General features: G+C 45.9%; 1 protein-coding gene across 1 annotated transcript in view; it reads right to left on the bottom strand.

Moving 5' to 3' along the window:
* Positions 1-234: 234 nt before the first annotated feature.
* CCDC169 (coiled-coil domain containing 169) overlaps positions 235-24,876 on the bottom strand; it is a 64,155-nt gene continuing 39,513 nt past the window's right edge. Inside the window, exons 7-8 of the mRNA XM_006120552.4 lie at positions 16,730-16,806; positions 235-7,190 (exon numbers count right to left, since the gene is read on the bottom strand). Of these exons, the coding sequence (XP_006120614.2) occupies positions 7,088-7,190; positions 16,730-16,806 (180 nt within the window). The 3' untranslated portion in view covers positions 235-7,087. The remainder of the gene's footprint in view (positions 7,191-16,729; positions 16,807-24,876) is intronic.

Genomic DNA, 24,876 nt, shown 5'->3' with positions numbered 1-24,876 from the left:
AGGCTGCCTGCCTAAGAAACTAACTGGGCTGCTGGCTGGGAGTCACCCAGGTAAGTCTCCTGGCCCCAGCCTGCCTCCTGCACACCAGTTTCTCCCTCCCCCAACCCTCTTCTCCCCATTCCTGTCCCCCTACTCCACATACCCAAACCCTCTGCCCTGCTCCTGCACCTATATCCCCTCCCATATCTGGCACCCCAATCCTCTGTCCCAGATCACAATCCTCTCCTGCCCTAGATCACAACCCAAACTCCTGCACTCCCATCCCTTGCCCTAGGTCACAAGCCAAACCCCCTGCACCACCTCCTGTAGCCCAATTCCATGCCCCAGGTCATAGCCCCCTTCTGCCTTAAGTCACATCCCAGTTCCCTGCTCTAGGTCACAACCCCTTCCTGACCTAGGTCACAGCCCAAATTCCTGGACCCCAGGCAAGTGCCCTAGATCACAACCACCTCCTTCACCCAAACTTCCTCCCAGACCCTACTCTCCCTCCTGTACCCCAATCCCTTACCCCAAGCTCCCTTCTGCACCCAACCTCCATTGCAGACCCCACATTTCCTCCATTAATATCTTGGAAGACTGTGGCCTTCAACCACTTTCCAAAATCTTGGGAGTGGCCCCCAATCAAAAATTATTGTTCTCCCTTTCTCCAGAGGAATGCATGGTGGTATGAGAGTTGTAAGTGGAGAAGTAGGATTGAAAAACAAACAACAGCCACCAAACCAATTTTAGGCTGTAAGATAAGCTTTGTGAAAGAAGCTGTGAAACTAATTCTCAGTATAAACCAAGGATGCCCCATTGCTTGGGGCATTTAAAAACAAACGAAAATGGGACACAGCTCTAGATGATCTTGCGCTGGATCACCTAATCCCTTCATAGAATTCACTTTTTCTGCTTAGATTTCCAATCTTGGTTTGTTGCCATTCCAATTTAGTCTTCCGGTTTCTATTTTGTTGTTTTCTCCCATCAGAAACTAATAAGTTTCTATTTCAGGGTATATCTATACAGCAGGGTTAGTGCAGAATTACTGACAATATTCCAAAATAACATAGTTCGCGTCTATACAGCATGCAATTAGTTCAACATAATGTCAAAATAATGTCAAGCTGGAGGACTTCTTACTCCAACTCCTGTAAGCCTCATCTTATGAGGAGTAAGGGAAGTTGGAGGAAGAGTGCTCTACCTCAGTCTTCCTGCTGCGTAGACAGTGCCAAAAGCTGAAATAAGCTATTTTGACTTAAGCTACACAATTGACGTGGCTGAAGTTGCGTAGTTTATTTTGGCTCTAGCCTTGCAGTGTAGACATGCCCTTACAGAGCATAAGCTCTTCAGTATGGGGACCTCATCTTTTCAAGCACCAAATATGTCACAATGAGCAGGACATGCGGGACTTCCTGTGCTGAGGGACTCAGTGTCCCACGCAGAGGGCAGGCCGAGGCACTGAATCTCGGTGAGTTTCCCTGCACTGAGAGAGAACCAGGAATCACTCCAGCTTCCTGCACTAAAGACCTTGGTCCCAGTCTCAGGCTGGGATGGGGCTCACTGAGTCTGCTCATGCTGAAGGCTGCCCCAGTGGCATGGCCTGATACAATAACGTGGGGAGTTCATGTTTCTTCAGCAGCTATTGTTTGAACGGAGATTGAGAGACAGAGCTGGGGAGCCTGCTTCCAGGCTACTCCAGCGCTCCATGCAGGAGGCTCACCTCAGTTCTTTGTCCCATTGAAAGAGGGGGCTGAGTGGTCTCCTTTCACGTAGTGTCTTCCACCCTTGGAACTTGATTCTTCAGCCTGGTCTGAGCTGGAGAGTTCAGCCACCAGTGGAAAGCCATAGATCAAGGCAAACCTCTCTCTCTGCACCGTACAATTTACTAACTTAGGTGAGTTGTACCAGTTTAAATGGCAACTTTATGCCTAAACCTAGAGATCTGCAGATTTTTCCCCCCCAACAGAGTAATAAATTCTGCCAGGGAGACATTGCAGTTACACCTTTCTCCCCCCAGGAGCTCCAGAAGAGAAGGCACCTGGCTCACTGCCAGAGCAGGTAATTGCATTCGCCCCTCCATTTCTGCAATGGTTCTAGCACCCTTGGTTGATGGATTGAACAATGATAACTGAAAGTCGGTGAATCCCTAGTGAAAAGCAGGCCAGAGGCTTGGCTGTCTGCTGTTTAAGTTGACATAGAACAAAGACTGTCCCAGAGGATGGATGCTGCATACTGAAGTCTTGTCTACACATAGTTGTTGCTGAAGATCTCCCGTCACTAGCACCGGCCCCAGTGCTAGCAGAGACTAGCCACCAGCATTTTTTCCACCATGTTATCCAGGCCAACGTTTAGGTAAAGGGTAAAAATACCAGTCAACTCTATTTTTTTTGCTATAGCAGAGCTGCACTGAGGAGATTGCAACATGGGGAAATTTTCAGGTGTACTCACAGCCTTAGCTAGAGTTCCTGGCTGGTGGCAGCGCTGATAGAAGTTATAATGTAGGTAAGGCACAGATTTATTTACTTATTTTTACTTCCTTGTCATCAGTGTTGCTATTGCCAACAGAGCTGCATCGGGGTGAGTAGTACATCTCATTTTCCTAATGTAGATAAGACTTCCAAGAAATTGAAGAAGCAGGAGGGGAATGGCACATGCATCTCTTTACTGACTTGTACAGTGAGCCCATCTTCAAAATAAGTCCACAAATATCTTGTCTATGGCTACAAATAGCTTTGGGATGCATATAATTATTACTAGGATCCCTGAATTCCGCATTTCATGGTAGTGTTAACTGATTACATAATAACCAGTTCCACAATCACAATCTAACCCATTTCATGGACCAGGATGTTCCTACTTTTTTATGTTGCAGAAGAGGAATACAACACTGCCAAGAACGCATTAAAATAAACCAGGCCCTGTAAAATCATATTTTGAAAATTAATCAGCTTGATTTATTTGCCTTCTGGTATTTGAGCCTTTTGTTCCGGTTTTAAAGCTTCTTTGCAAGCATGAGGCTACCTACTTTAAAAGCTGTGATTCTCTCACACAACTCCAATTTTCATCATCACTGTATAGAAAGCATGGAGAGAAACTGGAAAGGATCCAGAGGGGAAAGAGAAAGATGATTGAAGGGATGTACTCCAACACATGCCAAATGAGCAAAGGCTGAAGGAAGTGGGTCTGTTTTATTTGGAAAAAAGGAGATTAAGGGGGACATGATGGAGATTTTCAAATATTTGCAGGGCTGCAGTAAGAAAGAGAGAGAAAAGTTGTTCTCTCTTTTGCCACAGAGGGCAGTCCAAGAGGCAATGGGTTCAACCAACAGCATGGCAGATTTAGATTAAATCTCAGGAAAAATTTCCCAACTCCAAGAACAGTAGGGCAAAGAAACAGGCTGCCTTGGAAGATTGTGAAAGCTTTTTCCCTGGAGGTTTTCAAAAGAAGGCTGCATAACCATATTACCTGCACTATTTAGGCACAACAAATCCTGCATGTTGGCAGAGGGTTGAATTAGATGATCCTTGCAGTCAATGTTCCCTCTAATTTTTTTTCATCTATGTGCGGAATAAATTTTGTTATGTACACCACCAGTAGAAACACATGCTGCTGGCTGTGGGAGCTGTGCTAATTCAGCACCCGAATCTCTCCTGGGAGGCCGCCCAAGCACATGGCTTACAGGGAACACTGCTTGAAGTCCCTCTTTGCCCTAAGGTTCTATGATTCCAAGAGCTGCAGCTTTGAGAAAACCCTCAGATTGAAAACCTGGTGTAGATGTAATCTAAAAGTTGAACAATACAGGAAAAATAAATCATAAAAACAAACCAAGAACATTAAAAACCTCTTACAGCCCTCCTCCCCTAGCCAAAACAAAATACCATGGCACAGGATTTAACAGTACAAGGATTAAATTCAAGTGAAAAGAAAAGACCACATACTTGTAGCCAGAAATAAAAGGAGCCCTCTTTTTGTTTGTACAGAGAAACAGCATTTTCTTTTCTAGTCTCTCACATTGCTCTTAGGCTGGAAATGGCTAGGAGAAAAAAATGAAAACTCAAAGATATATCTCTGCTGAGAGTTAAGCACATGTCTATTTGTATCATTTTTTTCAAACCAGCGTTTATAGATAAAAGATGAACCTGCTGAAACCCCAATAGTTTAAGGCTTAAATAAGCAGCTTACTCATAGAGGAGTAGGACCGGAAGGGTATGACTACACAGCAAAGTTATTTCGGGATACCAGAGGTATCCCAAAATAGCTACCCTGCGCCTTTTGAACACATCCACCATTTCAGAATATAGCAGATGCGCTATTTCGCCATCTCTGTAAACCTCATTCTACGAGGAGTAAGGGATGGCTCGAAATAGCACTTTATTTTGAAATTTGGTGCTGTGTAGACAGCGCCAACTGATGAAATAAGCTATTTTGAAATAGACTCGAAATAAGCTAAGAAATTTGTGTAGTGCAAATTGCATATCTTATTTCTAGTTTCAGGTGCTGTGTAGATGCACTCAAAGGGACCTTGAGAGAACTAGTCCAGTCCCCTGCACTTATGGCAGAACTAAGTATTATCAGACCATCCTTGACAGGTGTTTGCACAATCTGCTCTTAAAAATCTCCAGAAATGGAAATTCCCCAACCTTTCTAGGGAATATATTCCAGTGATTAACCACTCTGCTACGAAGTTTTTCCTAAAGTCTAGTCTACACTCCCCATGCTACAATTTAAGCCCATTGCTTCTTGTCCTATCATCAGAGGTTAAGGGGAATAATTTTTTATCCTTCCTGTAAATCTTAAATTTGAAAACTGCTGTTAGATTGTAAAATGTTAGCTTTGTTTTCTGTTTTTAATCTCTGCCTTCTCTGGCTGGTAGTCACAGCATCTACTCTGCTACTCCTCCATGTAACAAGCAGAAAGCAGAACTCGATAAACGATTGAACTATAAAACTTCAAATTTATGTTCTCAGTGACATCTAGTCACATGGTACCGGTGGAAAAAACTTTGCACTATGAATGAATCATTTCTAACAGCTGTTCTGCCAGTAGCCGTGTGCAAAATTCTAGCTCCTTCAAGGCTATTAAAATGATCACAATTGACTATGCTGACAACTACTTGATATAGAGGAAAGAGTATGCTTGTCTGTTGAATGTATCTAAGAATGGGATCATCTTCATAATAGCAGATGTTCTTTGCTTTTTATGACAACAGGGGCATTATGTTTCCCCTCACTCTATCAGAATCTGGAAGCTTTCCATATGGAAAACCTGGAACTGAATGATGCTAACCTAATCCTCAGTGCTAGGCTTGCAACTGTTGTGAGGGCAAAAAGGATGAGACACACCAGTCTGCTTGTTAAAGAACCATGGCAGCTGTATCACGGAAACGTATAAATATCTTATAAATCTCAGTCCTGTTGAGGAAATAGTGTTTCCATAATGAATATGCTGTATATCATTACAGTTCTTGTTTTCTTGCATTTTAGCAATGACATCATGTTCTTTCTGTATGAGTTTAATTGCAGCCTCACTTTAATGTTACCAGAGATAAGAAGCTATGCTATTAGCACTGCTCTTAAAGAGACAAAAAGCTTTTAATGAATACAGTTAAGAGCTAAAGAAGCTCTTAAAATAAAAAAAAGCAGCCCATCAATCAGATTTATTCTAAAGACTGTTTTTTAAATCTAATCTAGTAGGCTGACTTTTAAATACCAAAACATTCTCTTCGCTGTACTGCAGTTAAAAAATAAAAAGACTGTCAAAATTCAGTTATTGAAATATTGTTGCAATTTCTTTACCAGCAACAACTGCATGGTTAAGATTGATGATATAATTGAAAATACTTAATCCCTCAGTGGCTATTTAAATGGCAGTAATTTAAAAGAATGATGTTACCAAAGACCCCCTTTCAGGATAGGGGCCTTAGAATGGAACATCAGTCTGTACGTTTAGATTTAATATACTGAAGTACATACACCAGCCACCAGGAAATAAACATAGGATTTTATAATAGTACCCTTCATTCACAATAGGTACATGCTGAAGAATCTTTACATAATATTTATTTAGGCAAATTCTCAAAACATTAACAATTTGGTTTACATAGTAAGGGCCCTACCCAGCTGAAAACAGTAGTTTTCATGCAAATTCCTAAGCTCACTGTGGATACTGGCTTTCCAGAAGACAAACCTTTTAGTATGGTCATTTGTAGGCTAGGCCTAACACTGATGCATCTTCCAGATCAAAACCATAGTCTCCTATAGACAACCACCTAACTTCAAGATGATTCTTACCAACAACCACAGGACATACCATACTAATACCAAATGTCTCAGACTGTCATTCATGTTAAAATTCGACACTCTCCGGGGGGGGCGGATTGAACAAAGACCCCAACTATCTTACCCATTACCAGGATAGCTTCCCCAATTATCACCTCTAATACCATTAGCTCACAGACATCTAACTTTCCCCACCTCTAATATCATTAACTCACAGATACTTACCTTCCTTCCTCCTCCCCCCCCCCCCCCCCGCATTCCCCTTCTGTTCTGAAATGTGATTTGTTCTTTTCATATGTGTTCATTTTTTTAAATTGTATCCTTTGGTATATATGGTTGTGACTATTTTCTTCCACTATTTGATCTGAGGAAGTGGGTCTGGCCCACGAAAGCTCATCATCTAATAAACCATCTTGTTAGTCTTTAAAGTGCTACATAGTCCTGCATTTTACTTCAGCTACACCAGACTAACATGGCTACATTTCTATTACTATTTTAAGTGATTCCCTGAGTCACCCAACTTGATTCCCATGACTTCAGTTTTCACATATAGCAATGAAGCCAGGAAGCGTCAGACTTGACTAGCATTAAGAGAACAATAGCCAGGAACTACTTGATGATCCATTTTACAAGACTACAGAGGGCTACTTTTTCCTCAGAATAGGGAGCCTCTGAAACTGCTAGGAGACACACAGATCTTCATTAGTAGCTATTGCTATTGGAATGTGTCCTAAATCAATGTGGTACATTCATTTTTCTTCAGAAAATTTAGTTAAAAATACAGACACAAGAATAAAAAATGATTGGAAGTTCTTGTTAAGCATATTAAGTCAGTGCTTTAATTTTGGAAGCAGTTTCACTCCTGCAGTCTTTTTAATTGGTCCTTTTTTGGGATCCAGAATCCTTTGATTTTCTGGAACATTATGTCTTCCTCTGAAATAAAGTCAGAAAGGTTAGTCATTACATGTCACACAATAATGCTCCAGCAACATGAATTGCTAGAAATTGGTAATTTTTATATTAACATAACTGATTATTATGGTTAATTAACAAACAAGACTGTTTCTTGCTGGGCGTGAGGTTAACAGAGCATTTAATTATCCTGTGTACAAATCCCAAACCTCATCTCTCAGTCCCAAATAACTATATTATTTAAATTATGAAATTTTAAGGACCATGAAGAGATTATTCAACATTTGTATAAAGAGGAAGGCAGCAGGTTGGGGAGACAATTTCACCAATTATGTGTTCCCCTTCAAGACACGGAAATTACTGTCACATCTGTAATTAGAGCTCTCTGCAGGCAGTATCCTCTAAAGAGCTAGGCTCCTAAGTCTCATGCTCTTACATATTAAACTTTGATAGCTGTCAAGTAGTTTACATTCACTCTGCATGAAAAGCTTTATAAAGCTTTGGGGAGTTATTTACTTTTGGATCTATAAGGTTTAATCTATAGGATTACAGAACCAAATTTCCAAAGGGAGAAAGGTGACTAAATCCACAAATGCATCTGACGAAGTGGGTCTTTGCACGAAAGCGTATGCTCCAACACTTCAGTTAGTCTATAAGGTGCCACTAGACTCCTCGCCGCTAAATCCACAAAGCCTTTCTCAGGAGGACGCAGGGAGCATTTCTCTACTATTATGCAGAAAGGCTAAGTATCTCTATTAATCTCTGCAGTATCTGAGCATTGTATATAGTCTCACATACAAGGTTTCAGTTTCTCTCTCACCCAGTTTTTAAAAGGAGGAAGGCAAAATAAATCAATTACACACATCTGTGCATGTACATTGATGGTTGGAGAAATATTCGGCATATTGTTCCATGGTGAAAGTTATGGTCATTTCATACGTTCTGGGAATGAGTTGCAGGTTTCTGGGCAAGCTGCCAAGACAGCTCCAATTCCAGTACTCACTAGTTTCACTTTTGAGGTTGCCAAGTTCCACAGGCCAACTATCATGAGCAATATACGGGGCCTGCTTCCATTTAAAACTTTGATCATCAAGGCCAAAGTCTTGAATCTGACTCAGTAATCAATAAAGAGCTGTTGCAGAGCTGAATAGAAGACAGATCAATCTCTTTCCTCTCCCCAACCTCCAGTTCCCAAGGTTGTTTTTTTTTTTTTTTTTTTTTGCTGTGGTGGAAGCGTCTAAAGCCCCATCTGACTTGATTCAGAAACCACAATAGACACTTCTATTTAAACTGGCTTTTGATTCAGTTTGGAAAGAACATGTTAGTTCAGTGAATACAATATATTTATTATCATTGTAACATATTTTGGACTATTCACTAGAACCAGCAAAAACGTGCCCCAGCAGCCATAATTAAACAAGTTTAGAAAGTGTTTATTCAGGGTACGTCTTATTTCAAAATAATCCATTTCATTTTTTCCGAAATAGCTTATTTCAAAATAGCACGTCCACACTACAGGGAAGCCTCAAAAGTAGTCTGAGACAGGCTCCTCTAATGTAGACATGCTATCTCAATTTAGAGCCCCAGGAAGCACTGGGGGGTAATTACTTTCAATGGCTCTGGGGAGGAGCTATTTCAAAAAAGAAGCAGTGGAGCGTCCACACTACAGCTATTTCAAAATAGCTATTTCAAAAGAGGCATTATTCCTTGTGCAATGAGGTTTACAGATTTCAAAATAAGCTGTCAGATATTTTGAATTTATTTTGAAATAATGGAATTGCTGTGTAGATGCTCGCATTGTTATTTCAAAATAACACTGCTGTGTAGACCAGGGGTGGGCAAAAGGGCCTCGGCAGGCTGGATTCGGCCTGCGGAGGCCCTGCTGCCTCTAGGCCAAATAGGGTCTGGGGGCAGGGAAGTGCACAAAGTTTTGTCCACCCTGCCAGGAGCACGCGGCACCTAGAAGCTCTGTACGCTCCTGACAGGGCGGGAGAAGGCTTCGCATACTCCCCCGCCCCCAGGCCAATCAGGGCCTGGGAGCAAGGGAAAGCGCATGAAGTTTCCTCTACTCTGCCCCCGTCCTCCGAGGAGCTCATTTCCCTTAGAAGCTGGAAGCATCTAGGCCCCGCTCCTTCTGTTTGAGGCCCCACCCCTTCCAGTGCGGCCCGGGGCCACTTCAAGAAAAAAATTATTGCCCACCCCTGGTATATAGGGTTGTCAGGTGTCCAGTTTTGAACCAGAGAGTCCAGTATTTGACCTTTCTGTTCAGGAAACAAATTGAGAAAATATAAATGTCCGGTATTTTCTAAATAAGATGAAATGTAGATTGTGATGTAATGTCAAGTGTGTCCGGTATTTTTGTTGAAACCATCTGGCAACCCTACTGGTATAGATACATCCTAACTTGCTTTGAAACTCAGGGAAGACGAAGCTTTGAAATACCAGTTGAAATTAGATTGGAAGCTGCTGGAGGAAATGATGAGGTTATTTTAAAGGCTTGATTTTATTGCACAGTTTTACTCTGGAATTTAAATAGAATTACTTGTAATTTACATCAGTATGAGTGAGAGCAGATTCAAGCCCCCAGTCGTTAAAGTCATTACAGTAGTATTTAGGGAGGAATAATGAAAAAACCCTGTTAAATTCTCTATACTTTAGGTAAGAGGTGGTTCCTGACCTGTGCTTGTCAATTCCTGAAGATACACATTGACAGGGCCGGCTTTAGGAAGTGTAGGGCCCAATTCGAACAATTTCGATGGGGCCCCACAGCAATTTTGGTTGAGAAAGAGAAAAAAAAAAACACACACACAAAAGTTTCAACGGGGAGGCCCAGGAATTTTCCCGTGGCATGGGAAAACCCTGCGCTAAACTCACACCTCCTGTGGTGCAGGCAGCCGACGCACTCCTCCTCCCGGGGCTGGCAGATTTGTATAATTTTTGGTGGTGCCCCATTAGCCACACCCCCTGATCCACGTTAACCACGTCCCAACCCCAATTAGCCACACCCCCTGAACCCCATTAACCACGCCCCAACCCCCATTAGTCATACCCCCTGACCCCCGTTACCTCCAGAGGTAACACGCTAGGGGCAAGATGGACACATGACCAGAAGTAAAAGGTGTCATGTCAGCCCTCTCGAAGGACTTTTCCCACCATCCTCCTACCAACAGGGATTAGTTTGACCCCCACCAAGCCCCCCTCATGCAACTATCCTGCAATTGCATTAACCCAATGTGTGTGACATTAACTTGGGGGCAGAGAGGCTGGGGAAGTGTTCCCTCTAAGGCTGTGTCTACACTCGCGGTTTCTTGCGCAAGTACAGGCATTCTTGCGCAAGAACCCACAGAGCAGCCATACTGCCCGCTTGCTCTTGCGCAAGAAAATTTACAGTATGACCTGATAAGAGAGGGTGTCTTGCACAAGAGCTACGCTCTTTTCTAACAGGTGTAAGCTCTCTTGTGCAAGAGGGCAGTGTGGATGCTCGGCAGGGATTTCTTGCACAAGAAACTCCTAAGGCTAAAATGGTCATTGGAGCTTTCTTGCTCAAGAGAGTGTCCACACTGCCACGGATTCTCTTGCGCAAAAGCACAGCTCGCACATGGCAGTGTGGATGTGTTCTTGCGCAAGACTTCTTGCAGAAAAACCCTTGCGCAAGATGTTCCTGCACAAGAAGCCGCCAGTGTAGACATAGCCTAAGCGTTTCCTCCCATGAGCAGAATGGATTATGTGTTGTGCACCTGTACGGAGTTCATGTCGCTTGTTTGGATGTGCCTCTGTGGTACCCAAGTTATTAATAATATTTTCTAGACCTTTACCTTCTCTCTGCTGCCATGTCTCCTCCCCTTGCTCCATCAGCTCCCCTGGTGCCTGCTGCCCCCCAACTCCTCACCCTCCTCTGCTGTCCTGCCCCCTGCACTTCTCACTGCCCTCCGCCTTCCTGAGACCTGCCCCCCTCCACCAGCCCTTCTTTCCCCCCTGTGCCCACTCCTCCAGTAGCCCCACTCTGCTCACATGAGCTACTCCTCCTCATCCCCTCTTCTAACACCTCCCTCTACACACCTGCCCTGCCTTTCTCCTCTGGTGCTGGTCCCTCCCCTGCAGGTGTCTGCCCTTCTGCTTCACCCCAGAATCCCCTGGCACCTGCACCTTCCCTTAGCTCTGCACCCTCCTGGTGCCTCCCCGTTCCCTTACTGCCCCGCCCTCTTTTTCCCTGATGCCCACCCCCTCATCATTCTCTGCCCCATCCCCTCCTGCCCCTCTCTGCCCTCATACATGACTTGCTCCATCCCCACCTCTCTCATGCCCACCCCTTCTTTCAAGCCTACTCCCAGCACCTCTCCCTCCCCTCTCTAGCCCCCAATGCTGTTCCCCTCTCCTTTCCTCTCCCAGCATCACCCTGTCCCCCCTTCCCACTGACACTTCCCCTCCTGCCCTTTTTCTCGTTGTCTGCACTTGTCCCCCTGGCATTTGTCTCTCCTCCTCCCTGTCTCTTGGTTCCTTACTCTCCCCCACTCCCCCTCTGCACAAGCCCTCTCCCCTCCCCCCTCCGCACAAGCCCCTTCCTCTCCCATCCTTCCCTCTAGTTTTCCCCCTCCCCTACCTTCTGCCTTCCACTTTGCGGGGCCGGAGTCTGTACTTGGGCCCCGGACTCCAAACCTGGAGCTGCTAGGCCATGCCACGCCAAGCACTTTTAAATTCCTGGGCTGTAACATCATGCCACGCCCGGGCGTCCTCCCCACCCACCTGAGAATGCTGCGCATGGCAGCAGCAGCAGCAGGCAAGGGGGAACCACACCGAGAGCTGCGCACGGCAGGGCCGGGCCGGGGCCGAGGGGAACTCTCTGGGGTCGGGGTGGGAGGCTGCGCAGGGGGGGCCGGGGCCCGCTCTAGGCAGAGCCGAGGGAGAGACCTAGCTCCAAATATTGCTGAAGCAGGGCCCCAGCTCTGAATAGTAACTCGTCGCCCAAGGCTCCCAGCACACTTCTGGGTTCAGGGCGCGGGGCCCCTTTAGGCGCGGGGCCCGATTTGGGGGAATCGGTCGAATTGGCCTAAGGCTGGCCCTGCACACTGACATATCACTACTCTTTGGTATGAGCTGCCCAGTAGAACCAAGGTGGGAAACTCATCAGGCTCTAAGCAATTGGCCATAGAAGCCAATGCAACTTCCCTGTCACAGCCCCCCATGCTCTATGAAAACTGGTTTATGACTATGAATATATATAATTCAAAGATGTTTTACACAAAACAGGTCATGTAACATCAATTTTACAATTATAATCTGCTGAATCTGTATACCCTATTTTTGTGAATGCAAGATTCTTGTGCATAAAGTGAGAATCTTGTGCATAAAGTGAAGTGTGGGTCTGTTTCTAGTAGTAAATGTACCAATGAGGGCCATTAGTAATACTTCAAGTACCTAATGATTCAAACCGTGGTTCTGTTTGTCTTGTAAGCCCAAACTGTGGTTGGTCCTAGAAAGACATGTGACCATGCCACCTGGTACTGGAATCTATCTTGAACCTGGTATTTTTCCATGGGGTGGGGAATCCCAAGTAAAGATTTTCCCCCAGGGTAGGAATCCTATTTAAACAGTGAGAAGCAGTCTTTTGTCTTCAATTGGCTTTTGAAACTGCCTGGTCCACTCTACTGGGATACAAAGAACTCTGAAGAAGCTTCAGGGGGTAGCTGAGTTACTCTGTACAGGATAAACTTAAAAAAACAATAAATGGTCTGGTAGCACTTCATAGACTAACAAAACATATAGGTGGTATCATGAGCTTTTGTGGGCACAGCCCACTTCTTCAGATGACCGGAGTTTTGAGTTTAGGATGTGCAGACCCAAAATAAACAGGGGAGAAGGGAGAGGGGGGAAGGAAAAAAATTGAAGGGGGTGGGAAATAAGGAGTAGAGGGTATGAAAATATCAAAGGGAAAACTAAATAGGCAGAACTGGTAATCAGCAAGCAACTAAAGATTGGATAGTTAAAAGAAGTGGATAAGAATCAAAGGATTGGCTTGGGGGCGGGGGAGTGTGTGAAGCCTCCTCGACACTCCCCTGCCCTGCAAGTAGCGCGTGGCACTTCAAAGTGCCACGTGCTCCTGGAAGGGCGGGAGGAAGCTTCGCATGCTTCCCTGCCCCCAAACCCTAATTGGCCTGAGGATGGGGGAGCAGGAGGGCCTCTGCGGGCCAGATCCACCTGCTTGACGGGTTGGATCCAGCCCATGGAGGCCATTTTGCCCACCCCTGTGATATACAGAGGTTAGGGACACCATTTTTACACATCCTGGTTAATTGACATTGATGGACCTATCCTCCTTTTTGTTCCTTTTTTAACCCTGGTCTTCACAACATCCTTTCATAGAATCATAGAGCTGGAAGAGACCTCAGGAGGCCATCAAGTCCGGCCCCCTGCCCAAGGCAGGACCAATTCCAACTAAATCAACCCAGCCAGGGCTTTGTCAAGCTGAGACTTAAACACCTCTAGGGATGGAGATTCCACCACCACCCTGGGTAACCCATTCCAGTGCTTCACCACCCTCCTAGTGAAATAGTTTTTCCTAATGTCCAACCTAGACCTCTCCTGCTGTAACTTGAGACCACTGCTCCTTGTTCTGCCATCTGTCACTACTGAGAACAGCCTTTCTCCATCCTCTTTGGAACTTCCCTTCAGGAAGTTGAAGGCTGCTATCAAATCCCCCCTCACTCTTCTCTTCTGCAGACTAAACAAACCCAAATCCCTCAGTCTCTCCTCATAGGTCATGCACTCCAGCCCCCTAATCATTTTGGTTGCCCTCCGCTGGACCCTCTCCAAACCGTCCACATCCTTTCTACAGAGGGGGGCCCAGAACTGGACCCAGTATTCCAGATGTGGCCTCACCAGAGCTGAATAAAGGAGATAATCACTTCTATGGATCTGCTGGCAATGCTCCTCCAAATGCACCCTAATATGAAATTAGCCGTCCTGGCTACAAGGGCACACTGTTGACTTATATCCAGCTTCTCATCCACTGTAATCCCTAGGTCCTTTTCTGCAGAACTGCTACTTAGCTATTCAGTCCCCAGCCTGTAACAATGCTTAGGATTCTTCCGTCCCAAGTGTAGGACTCTACACTTGTCCTTGTTGAACCTCATCAGATTTCTTTTGGCTCAATCCTCTAATCTGGCTAGGTCACTCTGGACCCTATCCCTGCCCTCCAGCCAATCTACCTCTCCCTCTAGCTTAGTGTCATCTGCGAACTTGCTGAGGTTGCAATCCATCCCCTCATCCAGGTCATTAATAAAGATATTGAACAAAACCGGTCCTAGAACAGATCCTTGGGGCACTCTGCTAGCAACCGACCGTCAACCTGACATTGCACCGTTGATCACTACCTGTTGGGTCCGACAGTCTAGCCAGCTTTCTATCCATCTTACAGTCCATTTATCCAATCCATAGTCCCTTAACTTGCTGTCAAGAATATTGTGGGAGACCATATAAAAGCTTTGCTAAAGTCAAGGTATATCACATCCACTGACTTTCCCATATCCACAGAGCCAGTTACCTCATCATAGAAGCTAATCAGATTAGTCAGGCACAACTTGCCCTTTGTGAATCCATGTTGACTATCCTTTGGCAAGGAGTTCCGTAGGTTGACTGTGTGTTGCGTGAAGAAATATTTCCTCTTGCTTGTTTTAAATCTGCTACCTATTAATTTCATTTGGTGACCCCACCCTCCGCTAGTTCTTATATTGTTGGAACAAGTAAATAACTTTTCCTTATTCACTTCCTCCAAACCTGTCATGATTTTATTGACCTCTATCATGTCCCCTCCCCAGCCCCAGTCTCCTCTTTTCTAAGCTAAAAAGTCCCAGTCTTTTTAATCTCTCTTCACATAGCAGCCTTTCCAAACCCATAATCATTTTCATTACCCTTTTCTGAACTTTTTCCAATGCCATATTTTTGAGACGAGGTGACCACATCTGTACTCAGTATTCAAGATGTGGATGTACCATGGATTTTTACAAAGGCAGTAAGGGGACAATCCTGAAGGGATTTCTGTGTTTCAACACATCTCATACTCTACTTTCTCTGTCAGTTCCTTTCAAGCAAAAAGTGAAGAAATCCCATTGTGTGCATAAAGTAATTTGAAAAGTGCTGATTAAAGTTACAAATCCAACATCTTTTGGAGGAGGAGGTGATGCAGTGGTAATCTGTTACAACATGTCATCTCTCCAGAACTAAAGGAAAGTATTTTTCCTTTAATGAAAAAATTACACACAACAACTATCATAATACTCCCAAATAAATATTGGTTTTAAGAACATAAAACAGTGCTACTATTCAGCCAGTATTCGACGTCTGGTTGTTACTCGCTTCCTTAGTCCCTTCACAGTGGTTCCCAAACTTTTCGGCATCATGCCCCTTTTTTGATTTTTGAGAAACCCTCACGCCCTCCCCCGAAAGCAGCAAAACTTATTGAGCAAAAAAAAAAAAAAAAAAAGAGGAAATGGGGCCAAAAAACAAAAATTGCAGCAAAACTTGAAGGGAGGGGGGATGGAGGAGGGAAGGTTGGGTTGCCTCACGCCCCCTCGTTTGGGAACCCATGCTCCACATGGACTAAGGGAGAAATGTGCTGGCTCTGTCCTCTCTGCCACCTCCACAGGAGCTATATAAAATTGCAGGCAGTCACTGAATATTTAAGACCCATACAATTCATGTTTAATCTTAAGAATTCTTAGTAGAAGACATTAAACCTTACTTTTAATAACAATAATCTACTGAACTCTCATCATGAGACCAAAGAATGGGAATCAGTGAGTATAGTTAACATTGCAGAATATATATCTTATTCATGACCCTGAGTGAGAGGTTAAAATAGAAAACAGGTGGGAAAACTATTTTTCATATAAATTAGTTTTTATAATGTAATGATGAGACAGCTGTTCTCAATTTGTATCATGGCTCAATGGTAATATACAGCTAAGATTTGTAAGTGTTTCCATTTTCAGTAAAGAATCTGCTTCAATTTAAAACTTGGCTTATCAGAGCTAAACTCTGACACATTTTTATGTTCTAAATTCCCCCAAACAGCTTGGCGTTCTTCATATTTAAACATTTGGGGGAAATTCTTTTGCACCTGTATAACTAAAAACTAGCTTTATTAAGCAATTAGGTCGTAATATGAGGTCATCTAAAATTACTCACATTCTCATTCATTAGGCAGCTGTACAATCTCTATTGACTAAGAAGAACCAGCCTGAGCATTTAATTACATTACTGTTAATGGACTGGAGCATGTAAGAGCAGATTTAGGAAAAAGGCCTATTTTTGACTGAGATTGATATGGATGGAAGCCAAAACTTTCTGTGAGGTTCCACAAAGGCTGTGTACATTGTATGAATATCGTATTTTCATTTTTGTAATAGTTTATGTTAGGTAATAAGCGGATTCAAAATCAGTGTCAAGAGTGATATGGACATCAATGTAAGGAATCTTTATCTTAGATAGAAGGCTAGGATAGTCACAGGATAGTAGAGATAAATGTATTAAGTCAGAAAAGAAAGAGAATATGAAACATTTACCTCAGGATCTGGTTTTCCCTCTTGATCTGCACTGCATCTGTTTTCTGCCTCTCAGCAATTTTAAGCGTAGCTGATGTCTGCAATATTTCAATTTTTATAAAGCAAGTTATCCTCCAAGTATGTGTATTGTTAGAAAAGCATAAACTTTCCTCAGATTGATTCTGAAAAGAGAAGCACTATGACCCTGACTCGGCAAAGAATTTACGTCCATGTTTAAGCCTAGCACATAATTAAGATTATGTCAGTTGGAGTTAGCAAGAATTGAGTACATATTTAAGTCCTCTGTTGAATTGGGGACTCCCTGCTGTCTCTACAGGGCCCCACTACAGTACTGTGATATATAAAATCCAAGACATAGTTATAAAACTTTGGTAATAAAAAGCAAAAATGTGGGGAAGATTTAAACGGTCATTTCTGTTCTCCACTGGCTGATGGTATCCCCCTGATGCAGAGCTCCTCCAGGCTCATGTCCAATTGCCACCTCAGAAACATCATGTTGTAGGGGGTTTCCATACAACGAAGAGGAAAGCAACGTGAAATGCTTCAGACTTACTTTGCAGTAAATTAGTGCTTTTGTGGCTCGTGGGCTGGGGAGTGCTTGCTGAAAAATGACACGATGCTGCCAACTTCTCAGATACACAGAGAGGTTTTGTAGAAACATGAGGCAAGGCTACATAGCAGGCCACACTAGGGAGCCATAGATTACTTTTTCTAAAAGTGTGAAGCCATGGATCTCTTTGAAGCCATTTAAACACAAAGCACATGGTTTGGATTATTTTTAAATCTTAATGTTACATTTTAAAACAATGTGAATGCATTCTTCATTGGAGGAAAAAAACCTACCATAGCAAACTGTCGCATCTGTGATTGTTTTTAACAAATAAACTGATTTCTAATGTGCTTCCATGTATGTACTAGGGATGTTAAATTTAGTTTAATCAACTAATCGACTAGTCCATTTTCCATTGACTAGACGATTAGTCGATAAGTGAGGGAGCTGCAGCAGAGTTAGCTCCCTCGAGGCTTACAGGATCTGACAACAAAGGGTGCTGGGGTCGGCTGATGCCCATCTAGACTACCGCGCTGTGCCGACAATCAGCTGATCGGCACAGTGCGGTGGCCATTTTGATGTAAATGAAGCGGCAATTATTTAAATCGCTGCTTCATTTTGCTATGTCTAATAAATTCATCTACATGGCTCCGTCGATGGAGCCATGTAGTCTAGACACACACTTAAATGTATTAACAGCCTACAGGCTCTTAATACATTTAAAAGGCTGGTGTGCAGCAGGGGGATCCCATGTGAGCCAAGAATCAGCTGTCCTGGCTCATGCTTGGTCCCTCCTGCTGCGCTTTAGCCTTTTAAATGTATTAAGAGCTGGCAGGCTCTTAATAAATTTAAAAGCAGAGGTGCAACATCTGGGCCTGGGCATGAGTCCCCACTACTCCCCTGTCCCTCATGGAGACAGTGCAGGGGGGTAACCAGCTTTTAAACTGGCTCCCCCCAGCACCATCTACTGCTCCCCCCTCGCTACCTCTGATAGAGGCAGCCGGATGAGGGGGCGGGAACAACTAGTCGCTTACATCCCTAGTATGTACTACATTAGACAACTACTATCACTAACACTATACAGGCAGTCCCCGGGTTACGTACAAGATAGGGACTGTAGGTTTGTTCTTAAGTTGAATCTGTATGTAAGTCGGAACTGGCGTCAGCCGCTGCTGAAACTGATCAGTTTCAACAGCGGCTGAATCTGGACGCCAGTTCTGACTTACATACAGATTCAACTTAAGAACCCAAGGCATCCCCAAGTCAGCTGCTGCTGAAACTGATCAGCGGCTGATTCCAGGAAGCCCGGGGCAGGGGCTTCCTGTAGTCAGCCACTGGTCAGTTTCAGCAGCGGCTGACTTGGGGACACCTGGGGCAGAGCAGCTGGGATGCTGCTGGGTTGGTCCAGTAGCGCCGCCGCTCCTCGGCGCTACTGGACCAACCCAGCAGCACCCAAGCTGCTCTGCCCCAGGCGTCCTGATTCAGCCGCTGCTGAATCTGACCAGCAGTGGCTGAATCAGGACGCCTGGGGCAGAACAGCTGGGGTGCTGCCCGGTTGGTCCAGTAGCACCCAGAGCAGCGCTACGGGACCAACTGGCAGCGCCCCAGCTGCTGTACCACAGGTGTCTGGAGCAAAGCCACAGAGCACGGGGGCAGCGGGACAGCCCAGACGCGCCGTGGCTGTCTGCTGCCCGCGCGCTCCACGGCTTGGCTCTGCTTGGCTCTGCTTTGCCTCCCCCCCCCCGTCCCCCTGGTCTGCAGACCAGGGGGAGGGGGGGGGGCAAAGCAGAGCCAAGCCGCGGAGCGCGCGATCAGCTGACAGCCCAGACGCTCTGGGCTGTCAGCTGGCCGGGCGCTCCGCGGCTTGGCTCTGCTTTGCCCCCCCCCCCTGGTCTGCAGACCAGGGGGACGGGGGGGGGGGGGGCAAAGCAGAGCCAAGCCTCGGAGCGCGTGGGCAGCGGACAGCCCTGTCCGCTGCCCACGTGTTTCGCCGCTTTGCTTCCTCTCCCTGGTCTGCTGGAGACCAGGGAGAGGAACCCCGTTCGTAACTGCGGATCCGACGTAAGTCGGATCCACGTAACTCGGGGACTGCCTGTACTACCAAAGTCCACTATAATTCAAACAAAGACACTTTCAGAGAGCATAAATGTAAAGATAGAATAAAAGCTGCCTGGATTTAATTTCTGGAAAGCACTGTTAAATCATTCACTTTCAGGAAATTCTAGCTAAAGACACTGACTTATGAGAAAGAATATATTTTTTAATTTTTTAAAATACGTGGATCAATTTAAGAAAAAAATCGTCTTAAAAACCTATTCCAATTCCCCACTCCTTGGTTCTCAAACTACTGCATTTTGCAAGTCACAAGGAAAGGTTCCCTTGACCATCAATGCTCTATAGCATGTAATCTGAGAACAAGTCTTTTCGAATTAAAAAAAAAAAAGGTAATGCCTTTTGGGTGAATACTATATCTTGTGAAATCTTTACATTTATTTAAGTGTATCACTTAAAGAAACCATTAGCAACTTACTGAACCAGAAAATGTAAAAAACACACATAAAAGATTAATATAGTTTGAAAAAAAACAAGGTAACAGAAAATGACATGTACAAGAAACTATTATTCCATACAACAGCCTTTCTGCTCCTCCTCCAGTTCCACTAAAAACTACAGAGATGATCCCAAACAAGGTGTAAAATTATTCTAGAGGGAAAGCATTCATCATGTTGTTATTTAAAATAATTATTAATAAGAAAAAAGATTCTATTGCATTTGATTTACTAAGCACACAAGAGAGCGCTAACATGATAGGAAAAATAACAAAAGTGGAATTATCTATAGTTGTACAGTTAAGATGAAATATCTATGGAATAGATTGTTGCCAGAAAACAACAATTCTCTTGGTGCTACATTTGCCTCGGTACATATGGAAATACTGCTTAGTCAGCCATGAGTGGTGATTCCCCCTTCACCTCAGCCTCTGCCAACTCCATAGGATAGAATCTAAGACAGTGGGAAGTTTAGTACAATTAAAAAAGGTGTCAGATTCTACCACCCATGACTGATTTTGACATCAGTGGAATTACTCAAGGAGTAAGCACAGCATGGATGGCAAAATCTATTGCCAATGTCTTGAATCAGCAGCGTACTGAAGCACATTCCTAACTTGAAGCAACGAGACTACCGTGGTTAAAGTTAGCCTTGTGTTTAAGTGTCTTTCAGAGCAATGGCCTAAATAATGTAAATATAAAAGAACACTTGGCACACATTAGCTGTGTTCAGATATAACACTATTTTCTAACTTACTACTTTCTTCTTCCCACAGCATCTTCATGTTATCAGTTCCAGATTCATCAGTATTTACTAATCTAAAACTGCAAATTTGTTTTCAGCAATTTTCCTCATTCCCTATGGCAGCAATGACAATACAAAGTGAACCCCTGTTAAAGTCACATGGAAATACTGCTAATTACAACTGATCATCCCAGTTAAGTATACTGGCAATTCCTGACAGTCACTTCATTGCACAGTTCTCGAGAATCATGCTAATTTATTGCTTTTACATCATTTAAGACAGCAAGTTCTCCTTCAGAATAAACAGTGCTATAAACAGAAACTTCCAATTTGTATCTTAGGCTTCTATGCATTCCACAGCAACAATCTGTGGCAGTATAAATCTAGCTACGTTATAAAATTTAATCTTTCATTTTATAAAACAATAGGAACTGGCCCTTTCTACTGTAAACTACTTCAGAACATAAACTGTCATCTGAAGCCTGCATTTGATGCTGTGAAGACCAGGACTTTAACAGGGTTCAAAAAAGAACTAGATAAATTCATGAAGGATAGATCCATCAATACTTATTAACCAGAATGAGTAGAAATGGTGCCCCTGGTCTGTTTTTCAGGGGCTGGAAGTGGATGACAGGAGAGAGATCACTTGATGATTTCCTGTTCTGTTCATTCCCTTGGCGACATCTGGCATTGGCCACAGTCAGATGACAGGATACTGGGCTAGATGGACCTTTGGTCTGACCTAGTATGGCTGTTCTTATGTTCTGCAGACTGATGGCAGCAATAACTCTAAAAGATATGAAATGGCCAATTCATAGAGTAACCATATTTCCCTACACCCAATAAGAGACACCAGGGGGCGGGGCTGTCGGTGCTCGGGGCTTTAGCCCAAAGAGGGGGCTGCCAGCACTCAGGGCTTCTGCCCCACAGTGGAGGGCAGCAAGAAATGGGATGGGGCGGGGGCTGAGCTTCAGTCCTGCAGCAAGGGCCACTCAGGAATGGGGCGGCGCTCCATGGCCACTCAGGAATGGGGCTTCAAATCTTCAGACCCACAATGAGGGTTGAGCTCCATGGCTGGGGCTGCCCTGGAATGGGGCTTCAGCCTCATGGTGAGGGCCACCCAGGAACGGGGCTGATCGCTGCAGGGCAGGAGCAGACCGAGAACGGGGCTGAACCTTATGGTGGGGAAAGGGCTTCAGCCCTGCAGCAGCTGGGGGTTGCCTGGGAATCAGGGTTGAGCCCCAAGGCAGGGAAAAGGCTATTCAGCCGTGTGGCAAGTGAAGGCCACCTGGGAACTGGGCCTGAGCCACCACGGTGGGTGGGAGCAACCTGGGAATGGGGCTTCAACCCCACAGCAGCAAAAGGCCTTGGTCCCATGGGGACAGCAGCCTGGGGACAGGGCTAAGCCCCATGGCAGCAAAAGGCTTCAGTCCCACGGGAAGGGCAGCCTGGGAAACAGGGCTGCAGCCAGCAGTGGGGGGCACTCAAGAAAAGGGTTTCAGCCCCGGGGAGGAGGGGTTGCTGGCAGTTGGGGCTTCAGCCCCATGTTCCTGAAATTCTGGCAGACTTCCCCCCTTCTTTAGGATACACTGGGAGGGAAGCTACTACCTGGTTTCTCCCTCAGCTCCCTGCCTGACTCCACACACCACGTACTGGTACCTGCTTTACCGTGAGCCCATAAATAGGAAGTTGCTGCAACCTTGCTGACAGGGAACTTGAGGAGCGGATACTGGGAGTAGCCAGCTCTCCCCAGCACCAGCACTGCAGTGCCAACAGCCCCACCCCATGTGGCTGCTTCTACTAGAAGCAGCCATGTGGGGGGAGGGACAAGGGAGACTACCACAAAGCAGCCTTTACCTGTGGCAGGCACTGGCCATGGGCAAAGACTGCTTCACAGCAGCAGCCTCTGTCTGCAGGGTATCTGAGCTCCCTACAGACTGACACTGCTGCCGGAGCAGCCTCTGTCCACAGCGAGCGTGGGCCTGCCGCGGACAGAGGCTGCTTCACTGCAGCTTCCTTTGCCCCTTCCTATCCCAGCAACCTCTGTCCATGGGGAGCTTAGACCCCCACGGTCAGGGGCTGCTGTTCAGCCCTGCACTGCTGCCTCTGTATCTGCACTGCAGGCAGCCAGTCTGTGAGGGGAGCTGTTTTTTTACTGGCTCCTATTGCAGACTGGCTCCTACCTGGCATCCCAGGCGGGATACAGAGGCAACTGCATAGGGTGCAGGGGGCTCCCCCGAATGGGGCCGGATTGCACTTGCTGCCAGCCCCATCTCTGGGAGACTACAGAATAGCTGACTAACTGCTAAGGATTCATGAGGTTAGTTGACTATTCTATTACCCACTATTTAACATCCTTATTATGGGTGTAACAGGACACACCCCATTCACCCAAACCATTTAAGAAAGAAAATAAGAAGTTAAGGGGAAAGTATCCTTGCATTCCTTTCCACCTTCATGTTGTCTGCAATGCTGGCAACAATTTGTTCCACTGCTCCATGAAGGAATTCTGTACCAAAAAATAAAATTGTGTACAATTTTTAAAATACTGCAAAATGTGTTTGTCTATAAATAGATATGGGTTCAGCATGGCAGCATGGAGCACAGGCCACTGGCTGCAGTGAGATGGAAGATCACCTCAAAGCCCCACCTCCAAGGGCTGCCAACCCTTCTACAGTGTGTGGTAGTGGTAGAGCCTAGGGACTCCGTGTGCTTCCCCTGCCCCAAGCACTGACTCCGCAGATCCCATTTCCTGGGAACTGCAGCCATGGGGACTGCTAGGGCTGCACATAGTGCCACTTGGCCCTCCCACATAGGGGCCACAGGGAGGAATGTGCTGGTCACTTTTGAGAGACTGTCAGAGCCAGGGCACTCGGAGAACCTGCCTTAGCCCTGCTGTGCCACTGACTGGGACTTGGAGCCACCTGAAGCAAGTACTGCCCAGCCAGAGCCCATATGCCTCACCCTAAACCCTTTGCCCAAGCCCTGAGCTCTCTGCATCTCTTCCTGCACCCCAACCCCCCCGCTTCAGCCCAGAGCCCCCTCCTACACCCAAACTACTCCCAGAGCCTGCATCTCCTCTTGCACCCTTGACCCAGCCCTTAGCTCCCTCCTGCACCCCAATTCCCTATCCCAGGCTGAGTCCAGAGCCTCCTCCCATATTCCAACACCCCTTGGCTTCAGCCCAGAGACTTTCACTTTCACTGGGATGGGGCAGGGGTTTGGAGTGTGGGATGCGGGAGAGAGGATGAGAAAAAGCAAGCAACGGGGGGGGGGGGGGGAAGGTGGAGTGAGAGGAAGTGGGGTCTCACGGAGGAGGCAGAGGGTAGGAAAAGGGTGTTTGGTTTTGTGTGATTAGACAGTTGCCAATCCTACCACCTCCTCTGGTACAAGGACTTGACACTAAAGGTGCACCCAACCCTTACAGTGCAAGGGCTGGGCCTGTCCCAGAAACATCCTTAGGCCTTGTCTCTCTAAGCCGGATGCACCATGTGTGAATGGACAGGCTCAGACCAGCAGGACCCAAGTGTGGAGAGGTTTAGTGTGGGGGGGTCCAGGTCTGGGGAGCGAGGTTTCTGTGTGGCGTGGTCTAGGTGCAGGTGGCTCAGTGGGAGATCTAGCTGTCCAGTGGCTCATTGGGGGCATCTGCATGCTGGGGCAATGGGATTCTACAGGGGATCAGGTGAAGATTGCTGGGGCTCAGCAGGGGTCTGGGTATGAGTAAATGGAGCTCAGCTGGAGGGGAGTCTGAGAAAATGGGGGGTCCAGGTGCAGCTAGCTGGGGCTCAGTGAGAGGGGTCTGGATGTGGGGGGTCTATATATTAGAGGGTAGGGCTTGTCAGGGTGAGGATTGAATGGCCCTGCTTAATGGGGGAGCTCCAGCTTCTGCCAAGGTGACATCGCAAGCCAGGATCCTGCTTCCCTCCGTGATTCCTCTATCCTCTTTTATCTCCCATCCCCCTGCTTCTTCCCACATGCCTCCCACTCCCCCTGCTCTCGCCCCACCATGGACACACACTGTGGCACAGAAAACAGGAAGGCTCACAGAACACAGAAGGGGAACTCAACTGGCATAAGGACCCAGAAAGCAGCAATCGGTTGCAGAGTCAGCAGAACCAAGACTGCAGCCTCCTTCAGCTGAGCAGCTCTACACTTGAAGACATGGGGGGGAGCCACTGGCACATAACCCCATGTGCTTTCCCATGCCATGCCTCTCTTTGGGGGGGCAACCCCTCCCCCCAAAAATCCTGTGCTAATGGTTTGCCTGCCTGAACTCCCTCCTTCCTTCCCTTTGCTTCCTGTA

Source organism: Pelodiscus sinensis, chromosome 1, assembly GCF_049634645.1.
Source record: "Pelodiscus sinensis isolate JC-2024 chromosome 1, ASM4963464v1, whole genome shotgun sequence".
NCBI lineage: Eukaryota > Metazoa > Chordata > Testudines > Trionychidae > Pelodiscus > Pelodiscus sinensis.
Note: the sequence above shows the minus strand (reverse complement) of the source record. Positions and strands in the feature narration are given on the sequence as shown.